This window comes from Mustela erminea, chromosome 6 (genome assembly GCF_009829155.1).
Source record: "Mustela erminea isolate mMusErm1 chromosome 6, mMusErm1.Pri, whole genome shotgun sequence".
In the NCBI taxonomy this organism is placed as follows: Eukaryota; Metazoa; Chordata; class Mammalia; order Carnivora; family Mustelidae; genus Mustela; species Mustela erminea.
Window position 1 is genome coordinate 20,431,206 of NC_045619.1, and position 10,805 is coordinate 20,442,010.

At 43.8% G+C, this 10,805-nt stretch overlaps 1 protein-coding gene across 1 annotated transcript in view; it reads right to left on the reverse strand.

The window, feature by feature from the left end:
• The window catches only part of ANO4 (anoctamin 4), a 445,901-nt gene extending 441,765 nt beyond the window's left edge, over window positions 1–4,136 (reverse strand). Inside the window, exon 1 of the mRNA XM_032346621.1 lies at window positions 4,049–4,136. Within this exon, the coding sequence (XP_032202512.1) occupies window positions 4,049–4,070 (22 nt within the window). The 5' untranslated portion in view covers window positions 4,071–4,136. The remainder of the gene's footprint in view (window positions 1–4,048) is intronic.
• Window positions 4,137–10,805: the final 6,669 nt, after the last annotated feature.

Consider the following 10,805-nt stretch of genomic DNA (forward strand, 5'->3'; position numbering starts at 1 on the left):
TCCTCCCAGTCCCCACCATCCCCCAGCAATGCATTATAATCCTCAGTTTAGAAGTCTGTCTCCTCCAGCTGATCGCGCCATCTGTGAGAGAAAGAATGAAATCTCACTCATCCAGGCCGTCCAAGGTCCAGGCTAGAGCCTGAAACATAGTTTGAGCTCAGCAGCTGAAGAGCTGAAGTTATTCTCTGGGAAACATGTTGGGGGGAGGGGGGAAATTCTGTGTTGGATACACTGAGCTAAACTGAGATGCTAGAGAGACATATATAGAGAAGGTTAGCCCACAACTAGGTATACAAGCTAACACACACAAAAAAGTTCCGAGTCGGTGACTTGGAGATTTCCATTGGGAAATCACCTGAATAAAGACAAAGTCAGGGGAAGAGAAATTGTGTCCCATGCTCTCATCCCTTCTCTGCTTCATTTCATACTCAAGCTGTATGATTAGTCTTGGCTCTTACTATACCCTTCTCCCATACCTTCTTCTAATCATAAATGCTGAACTTCTGGTCACCAGTGGTCTTTAAACTTCGCTTAAGCCACACCTTCTGTCTGGAATTACCCACACACACATTTGTTCATTTTCTTCCTCATCCTAACTACCCTTAGCCCAAGTCTCCAGAGCCAAACTCTCTAAATCTATATTTGGGCTCCCTATTTATTATGTGAGGTTAAGTAAGTTCCTCGACCTATCCATACCTCAATTTCTTCAAATGGATAACAGGGTAACACTGGACCAATTTCTTAAAGGTTTTTGTGAAATTTCACCAAGGCCATTCATATAGAGTACCATTATCAATTATTTATGTCCCAGCATGCCCCACACTTCCACTTTAAAATGCAGAAAACTTTGTCACCCTAATTTAAAGGTCTCCCAACATGGGACTAGCTCTGCATTTAGGGTCATTGTCCAGCATTTGGTAGGTGTCTCATTAATGTCCTCCAAGCGGTCGAGAGTGAGATTATAAAGGCAAAGACAGAACCCAGGAAAACACCAACATAAACAGAGGGACTCCACAAAGAAGCGACTTAAGAGGTAGGAGGAAAATGAGGAAAGAATAGTTTTAAGAACAATACTGGCTCTGATTACATTTCCTTCTGATCTTCTACTTGTTGTCTCTGCTCAAGCCACACTGACCTTCTAGCTAGCTCTGAACATGACAATCTCATTCCTACCCCAGGGCCTTTGCTCTTACTGTTCCCTTTGCCAGGAATAGTCTTTCCCTACATAATGGAATGGTTCATTCCATCCCTTCATTTCAAATTCTGTTTCTGTCCCTTCTGTTCAAATATCTCCTCAGAGACACTTTCCCTAAATAGCCCCACTATGCTCTGTAAGCTCCTCAAGCCTCATATTAAGCATCTTCAGATCCGAAGCTGACAGGTCCAACCACAAGTCATTTTCTTGTTCAGACTAGAACACAGCCCCTCTGCCTTCTTTTGGATGGCCAAGAACAAATCAAGTCCCAGTCATTTCTCTCTAAAGGAGACTTGTCACCCATCCTTCGTCTCATGCACATGGTTATATAATAAGCTAAAAGTGGTTAAGAACCCAAACCATTTAAAGGACAAGGAAAGAAAAATCAGCAGTGAGTACAAAGGTTGAGGCATTAAAAATCCAGAATTTTTAAAACTGCATCATCCACTGAACATATATTTGTTAGAGTGCATATTACAGCTACTGACTACCTGAATTTCATTTCACATTTCTAGAAGATAGGAGTCTAGATAGTCTAGATTGTCTGAAAGTAAAAATTCATGCTAAAATGTGAAAGAACAAGTTCCAATATAGGATCAAAAATGCATATTTAGATGGGAAGCTAATGAGGTTTACTGGAGGCTGCTGCTAATGAAATGCATACATAAGCCAAATTTCTCCCTCAGGATCCTAAAACACACAGTCTACAGTATAACTGTTCATTCTCCTGGCAGCCCCGGTGCTAAAGATAGGACTAAGGCCTTTATTAAATCAGTCAAATGAATATAAAAATTGAAACCTATAAATCCCGGGTAAGAAACTTAGATCATCTCCCATCATGATAGCTAAACCCAAATCCAACAGAACTGAAAGGGAACATTTTTTTTAAAGCAGTTCGGTTGTCAGAGATGATTTGTAGAATGTTCCAGAGCCGGACCAAGCTCTCATCAGATAATGATCTCAACAGCATTCAGCGGATAAGGAATATGTTGACTGTGCTCAAATTTGTTTTTCCTTAACTCATTCACCAGGATGGAATCCCTGATGGACTAACTTATCTTGTCATGTCTTGGGTCACTTCACTATGGACCAAAGAATTAATGTTTACTCTGTGGTCAAATGTATTCACCACTCTAGGGATGAGGAAGGAAGACAAGTGTGAAGAATATATTTAAAATAGTGCAAATTCTAATTGATATACTTATTTAAATCTACTTTAGTTCCCTTTAAGGTCCTAAAGAGAAACCTGTGTAAGTTGCCCCCCCACAAAAGTCACATCTTTAATTACTGAAATACACTTGCTTTTCAAAAAACAATTTCACTCTTTCTGAATTCATTTTCTCTACCTGGGTGCCCAATTAAGCTTTTGAAGTTTCTAGAAATTTAAAGAACTGATTATTACTATCACTGACAGTATCCACAGGGCACCATGCAAAATCTAACATAATGGATACTTCTGATAGAAAAAAGTGTAAAAAACAGATATCTGCCAATGAATATACCATCAGAATGCTGGATTATCCTTCGATGGTAACCCAAGAATAACAATGTTATGTGTTAAATGTGCAGGAGGAGTAAGAACAATTCACAGCCCAGCAGAAGATGCATTAAGTTTAAAACACACACACACACACACACACACACACACACACACACACACCAGTGGTATGCAGTTTGTAATCTTCTCACAGTTCTTTATCAGTTCACAAAGATCAACTGCAAACCCTCAGGACCACCTGAGTGATCATTTTAAACAGTTTAGATTCTCCCCCACCATTCACCCCCGCCCCCCAAGAAAGACCAACCGCTTTAACCTTGGGAAAATGGCAGGTGACATCACTGGCCTGGAGATGAAGTCTCCACACCAAAAAGCAGCAAATTCCCTCCCACGAACTCCAGGCTTGGAGAGGTCCCCGCAAAACCTTCTCCAACAATTCTCATTATCTTCACGTTTAAAACGCCAAAACTAGATGTTATCACAGCAACTGATCGCAAGCCCAGGAAGGGGGTGGGGGAGGTCTACTTGAGTTTCAGCCTCCTATAACCAATCTCAGCAGCATCTCTGACAAAGGTCTACACAGAATTGCTTTTTTCCCACAAGCAGTAATATTGATAAAAAGCCTTGTGGGCTTCCCCAGTGCGCTGGGATTTCTAGCTGAGCTGGAAACCTTCATACTGTGATTTTGCTTTCCTTAGAATTCTGCAATGCCTTTAAAGAAATAATAAAAATATATATTTCTTTAGCCAAAATGGGGTGGTGGTGGTGGGGGGGTAATGCCTTCCATTTCCATGGAACTTTTATTTCCAAGCTGATTTTTTTTTTGCATTAAAAACGTATTTTGGTACATATTATTTTAACCCCATAGCATCTGTCAGAGATGTTCTCATTTCTAATTTACAGATGGAGAAACACAAAAACAAAACAAAAAAAAAGTTTAAATAACTTGCCCAAGGTCAGTCAGGGACAGAATAAGCCCTGACTGAACGAAGACCTCCTAATTCCAAGCCTCGCACCGCTAGAAACGAACTTAACACCCTATCCCTTCCCTTCTGTGGTCTGAAGCGAGTGGAATTTTTCTGGAGACCCAAAGCTCCCAGACACCTACATTTCAGGCGTTTTTACTCCATCAACTCCTTCTGCTAATACCCCCTTCCCAGGTTTCAGGCAACTCCAAACCCGCAAAGCCTCGCCACCCCGCCCCCCAGTCCCACGCCCCCGTGCGCTGCACCCCCCCCTCCCTTCCGTCCTGACCCTCCCGGGAGCCGAACCCCGAAGTTCCCCGGGGTGCTCGGACGGCTTCCCGGCCCCGCCCGCTCCAGCCTCCCCGAGAGCCAGCGACCGCCCGCCGTTACCGTATGCCGTGAGGGAGGCCATCCTGGCTCGCGTCCTGCCCAAGCTGGCCAGGGCGTCGGCCAGAGCGGCCGCCTGCACGCCGCGCCCCTGGACGGTCGGCCCCTGGCCCCGCGAGTGCATGCGCTTGACTCCCGCGGCGCCCGGCCGCCCCGCTCCTGAGCATGCCCAGTCAGCCCGCCGCGGTCGCCCCGGAGAGGTGCCCGCGGCTCGCAGGTGCCCCCGGCCGGGTCTCGGTGGCAAGGGCGTGGGGAGCGAGGGCGCAGACGGTCAGCCGCGCTTCGGTCCCCGCACTTCCAGTGTCCGCGGGGATTGAACCCGCAGCGCAGGACTGGCGACCAGGAGAGAGGAGGAGCGAAGCAAGCCGTGGGAGGTGCCGGGCGCGCGGCGGATGCGGCCCCTACGGGCAGACGTCGGGCGGGACCCGACTGGGTCCACTCCAAGCAGGGTGTCCCTCCAGGTGGGGGCGGTAGGGTCACGCGGGCAAACGTGGGGTCGGGGAGTCCGGAGCGCGCCACAGCGCCACAGCCTCTCGGACCTCAAGCCTCCAGCTCTTTTCCTAAAGAAGCAGGTGGTGGCACTGGCTGCCTATAACTCTCGGGCGCAATTCCCAGCCTAGAGGACAGTCTCAGGAAGGGTTTGCCTCTGAGGCCAAAGCCCAGGCGAGAGTGGCAAATGAGTCCTGTGGATTTTTATTAATGAACTCCTTCACCACCAAGTACAGACTTCTGACCCCAACAGCCCAGACCTGTCGCAGCTCACCATCCTGGCACTTTCATTGGTGCATTTGTCTCCCCCACGAGGCTCTGACTGGTGCCCTGTTCCACAGTGATTACCCGTGCTTCAACCAGAGCAAAAACGCAGTTATTTGTTAAGTGACTGAATGCTCTAGCCCCGCCCAGCTCTCCCTACCGGGAAGCCCACCCATCCTACTGCGTGGGTGGGTTCTCCTTTTGGAATCAGCTCAGGGGCAAGCGGGAGGAGAAAGAGAGTGGGAAGCCCTGGGATCCCGGGTAAGGGGGCAGGGAAGAGCAGGGAAAAAGGGAAGGCCGCCCAATGACCCAGAAGCATGTGGAGCTTTGCCATTCCCAAGAACAAACTGGTAAGAAATTGGGAGAACAGGAAAAAGGGAGAGGCTGTCCAGTGACGCGCTTGAGGTCAAGAGGACTGGAGTTTCGCTAGTCCCAAGAGTGAATTCACAAGCCCATGAGTGCCTCTCCCCCCGCGCGGGGCGGGAGGGCTTTCCACTGGCCTGGTCACCAAGGGAATCGGCCTTGAAATCCACCAGCGTCCAACAAATTGAATGGCGGTGACGTCAAGGCTATCAACTGCATTTGGGGTTGTACCAATTCGGATGGAGGCACAGAGAGGGCAGAGAAATCTATGGAACGCAAGACTAGGCGTTTCTTTAGGAAGCTTTCCGCACATTCCTGCTCTGGCGGCTGAAGACCCTGGGCGTCCTCGGTCTAACCCTATCATCAGCTTTTTGCTCTGACGACCCTCATGCCCCTCCCCCTCCCCTGCTCTTCTGGGAGGGCAGCGAGGTGACAGCAGGTGACCCGTGGTGGTGGAGGCTCAGGGATGAAATATCAGTGCCCACGCTTCCTTCGCCTTTGTAATAAGGAGCTACGTCGGGGAAAGGGCGCCCTGGGGAGTGAGAGCACATAGATCTGACAGTTTATGCTGGCTAGGTCAACCAACCACCAGCATTTGACGCTTAGTAGAGACACTCGCTCTGAACCTTCATTTTCCCGCCTTCATTTTCCCCATCCCTAAAGTGAGCCATTGTTACTGCCACGCCCATCTCACAGGACAACAGCTGGGGTTCGGTGGAATGCAGGTGGTTTCATCCCTGAGGCCTCTGAGGCACTGTCTTGGACATTGCTCCTGCCTTGAACTTGCATCCTGAGAGCTGCCATATGCTTCTCCCCTTAGTTCTCTTCAACCTCTCGCTCACCTGCTCCCACACTGAATTGCTGTCCCAGGTCTAGAGCATGTGGAAACCTGCCTCAGATCCTCTATGAGGACACCGGTGTAGCCGGAAGGTGGACTTCAGAGCAGGTCTGCCTCCCCCAGTGCACCCCAAGGACCTCCCCCAGTTCATCCTCCAGGACCTCAGCAGCCTCCCTATCCCCCAACCCCCTAGCTCCTTAGCACCTGAGTCTGGGAGCAGGTGTCACCCTGTCCCAACTCTGGTCCTTCTCTGTGTCACTGCTGTGACCCAAGGCCATTTTCAAGTTGTCTTCTGACTTCCAGCTTTCCTCTCCTTTTACCTCCACATTTTAGCTCAGGTAGGGTCATGAAGAAGGACAATCAAAATGAGTTACAAATTGCACTTTAATTCTTCTTGGCAGCTCTTTCTAATTAGCAAGAACTAAAATGTAGTGTCTAATTAATTAACCTCTCTTAAGGCCAAATGAACCTCTGCCCAAACAATACCACTCCAAGTCCTTGAGATATTCAGTGTCCTCAATAAAACTAAGATTGAAAATACCAAGCCTCTTGTTTAGGAATTGATGGACAAATACATCTTAGATTTGTTAAGAATCCTGTGCTGTCTGGTGACATTGACATCTTTAAGCAGCCTCCTGCCTCCCAGTCTGGAGCAGGAGGGGGTGGTCTCCCTATCTCACATTCTTGAGGGTAACAAATATCAACAAAGAATTATGATACTGTCATGGAGCATAGGCTATGAAAGAAACCTGGCCACCAGGAGCAAGTGGTTCTTTCTGTCTTTGCAGGATTCACAGATGACTTCACCAAGGAAATGAAATTTAAAAGATGAGGTTCAGAATTTGTGTTGTTGCCAGGAAAATTTCTTAAAGACAGGCTTGTCATTCAAATTTTCTTATGTTTTATTCATCTGCCATGTTTTGGGGAGTAAAGTATGAACTGCCACAACCTTGATGAAAGCTGTGTTCTAAATCTTTCCAGGAAATGCTTTTTTTCAGATAGTAGACTGAGGAAAACTAGTTTTCTTCTCAGCATGCCCTGAGCTAGAACTATTCGATTCACTATTAACTGCCTGAATGATTATATTGCATTTGACAGTGGAAGAGACTGACTCTCTGTGATCAACATTTTTAATAATATTTTAATTCTGGATTTTAGTAGCTACTCTGTAAATACTCATTCTTTAAACTATGAAGCATAATTTAGTTTTCATTTTCCCATGATCAACTTGACTCCGAGTTTGGTCCATTATCAAAATTTAACAAATTGGACATTTTAAAATACCACTGCTAATGATTGATCAAAGCTTTATGTCCCTACCTCCTCTGTATTCCTGTAACACTTAATATACTTGTATATCACTTATTATAGCAACAATGGAGAATTATAACTACATATTAGATCATTTTGCTATAACAATCTGACCCCCTTGGACCCATGCTTTAATTTGTCATACTTGAAAAATACATATAGATAAAATGAAATAACAATCTCATTTTTCAAAATTCCAAAATTAAATAAATTTAAATTATATAAAGCATTTAATGTTTAAATCTGGGGTTTTCAAATGGAAATGTAAAATCCCCATACTATTTTTCTGAAACAAAACAAAAACAAAAACCCAGTAACATAAGATGTCAAAGAAACAGATACATCAAGTTCATGTTTTAGGACTTTAAATCAATGTTTATAACACATTCTATAAAATGTGGCAAATTTGTAACAATTAATGGTACAATTATTTACATATAATTAATTACATATGTGTATACATATTCATTTTAATATATATTTAAGTATATATGTAAAGTCCTATATATTTATATATATTATATATATAGTCTTAACAAATATTAAGACTAACAAAATAGATACTATTGACCATTTGACAGTTAGGGAAACTGAGTCCCAGAGTAACTAATTAACTGTTAGTAAGAATGGATCCAAGATCTGAAACCAGATTCCAGAGCTCATGATAGCCTGTTCCCAAATGTTGTTGAATATATATAAAGCATCTGATTGTCTTGTTTTCTAAATCTATTTAAAATACCATTTTATTTATAGTTTTTCCCTTAAGAAAAAATAGGTAAACTGCACTGATAGGTAGAAGGTGTGATGGTCTAGAAGAGGCTACATGAGGTTTTCCTAAGTATATCAGGGCCAGCCAGTTGAATAACCCTGCAAAAGTAAACATGAATAGTGAGTTCTTCTTTTTTTTTTTTTTAATTTATTTGACAGAGATCACAAGTAGGCAGAGAAGTAGACAGAGGGTGGTGGGGAGCGGGCTTCCTGCTGAGCAGAGGGCCTTGATGCAGGGCTCGATCCCAGGACATGAATGAGATCATGACCTGAGCCAAAGGCAGGGGCTTAACCCACTCAGCTCCCCAGACACCCCTGAATAGTGAGTTCTTATCTCGAAGAAGAGAGTAGATTATTTTATTTCTGTCTTCCTTGTCTCCATTTCTCAGTGTCATGAAGATCTCACTTCAATTTAAAGCAGAAAAATTTTGCCAGTAATAAATGTTTGGAGTCTGCTTCAGGCATTCTGTCCTTGTGTGAATGCCTTTCATAACATATCACACTAATAGAACTTGCTTTAAGGGGACACTACCTCTTTATCAAATCCCTTGCATTAATACAGAGAAAATTTAAGATAGGATCCCATCACAGTCTACGGCCATACCACCCTGAACGTGCCCGGTCTCATCTGATCTCGGAAGATAAGCAGGGTCTGGCCTGGTTAGTACTTGGATGGGGGGATCCCATCACATTTACCTTAAATATACTCTATGTTGTTAAATAAATGACAGAATTTTTCTGAAAACAGGCACATGTATCTCATCTTAAAATTCTGAGTGTTGTAGTAGCTGTACAGATAGATGATTGCAGATAGATGAAAATGTATTATATTCAAACCCTTTTGGTTGGATGCAGTTTGATCTACCTTATTCTAAATTCATATTCATGAAAAACATTATCACAAATTTCCTTCTCAATGTGAAACACCAAAATGTCCACATTAAAAAACTACTTCCTGTGTCCCAGAAAATAACCTTTGAAAATATCACCTTTCTGATCTTCAGTGAACGCCATTTAACAAGAGTCCTATGCACCCAACGTTTCCTCTGAAATTTGTTCTTCACATGGTCTCTTTGACACGAAAGGGATTATGCCCTACTTGTGTTGTCCCATTCAGGAGAAGAAGAGCATGACCAAATTTGCTAGATGGTAAACTATGAAAAGATAGGATTACGTCTTATTTTTCTTTAGTTCACCCATGGTGCTTTACACAGTATTTTACATGGCAGGAGCCCAATAAATGTTTATTGTTTAGAGACTCACAGAAGGTCAGAGCCATGAGGAGACTTAAAAACAAAAAACAAAAAACACTGGTTCTGGGGTCAGCCTGAGTTCAAATTCTAAATTCCTCCACTAATTAGTTGTGCGACCTTGGGCGAATAACCCATCCTGGGCCTCAGTTCCTCATCTGTGAAATGCAGGTAATAATAATAATAGTTACAGCATAGGATTTAAATGAGTTATGATTATCATGTCCAGTTTTTCAGGATTCCCTTAAGAATACCAATCAAGGAGTAATTCCTTTCTGTTTCTTTCATCAAGTGGTGGCATTCATAATATTGAACAGACAATACTGTGCAGGCACCACTAGTCAAACAGGGACCCCAAGCTTGCCTGGCTTACCCATTTTGCTGCTGGAGAAGTCTAGGGAAACCAAGATGCCAAGCAGTGGTGGTCTTGGGGGCAATGCCTGTTTATTACCAACCAAGGATGGAGGTATTTTAATACTTTATGACTGGTAGCAATGTGTTCTTGTTGCATATCTTTCTGCTTCACACCTGCCCACCCTAGACATCCAAGTCACTGAACTCCCTAATGACTCCGAAGAACAAATTAGACCTCATCTGGAGCATATTTAAGTTTCTAAGTCCCTATTGAGAGAAGTGAAAGCAAACATAATGGGATTATCAGAATGTACATAACAAACTGATATTCGGGGGAGACATTTAAAGCCTCTATTTATGGGGTACCTGGGTAGCTCAGTTGGTTAAGCATCTGCCTTTGGCTCAGGTCATGATCCCAGTGTCCTGAGATAGAGCCCTATTTCCGGTTCTCTGCTCAATGAAGAGTCTGCTTCTCACTTGCCCTCTGCCTGCCTCTCTTCCTGCTTGTTCTCTCTCTGCCGAATAAATTTTTAAAAAAATCTTTTTAAAAGTAAATAAATAAACCCCGTATTTATGAGCACTTTTAAAATGATATTTTAAATATCTCTTTCATACAACATGTATAAGGAAAAGTGGCTTCAAATAACATCTACTTATTCAAAATAAAACTAATAACCAAGAGAAATGCTGAACGGATTTTGCTAGCTGTCTTCTGAGAATAAATTTCATGTGAGAAGAATATGGTCATTAGGGAGGAAAATATTTGCCTCCACTGCAGAAAAGAAGACTAAGAAATAAAAAGTAAACAAAACCCAGAGAAGATTTAAACAACAGTGGCAGGAGAGCCCTTAAGTGAAAAGAACATGTTAAATCAAAGAGCTCCCTGGTTCTGCATTCATTGTCTTGAACTCATGGTTCTCCATTTGGTGAAACATCCCAAAGCCCAGAGAGCCAGTACTGGGTGACAACAGCCTTTCCATGTCAGGTTAGATCTTTCTGTACCTGGTGGGACCATTTTGTAGGTTCCTCAGAGATTTCCCCTCTGGGAATATCCATCTGAACTTCTCAGGACACAGGCAATCTTCTCCTCTGGCTAGCTGCTAGTACTTCGTCTCTGAGCCCT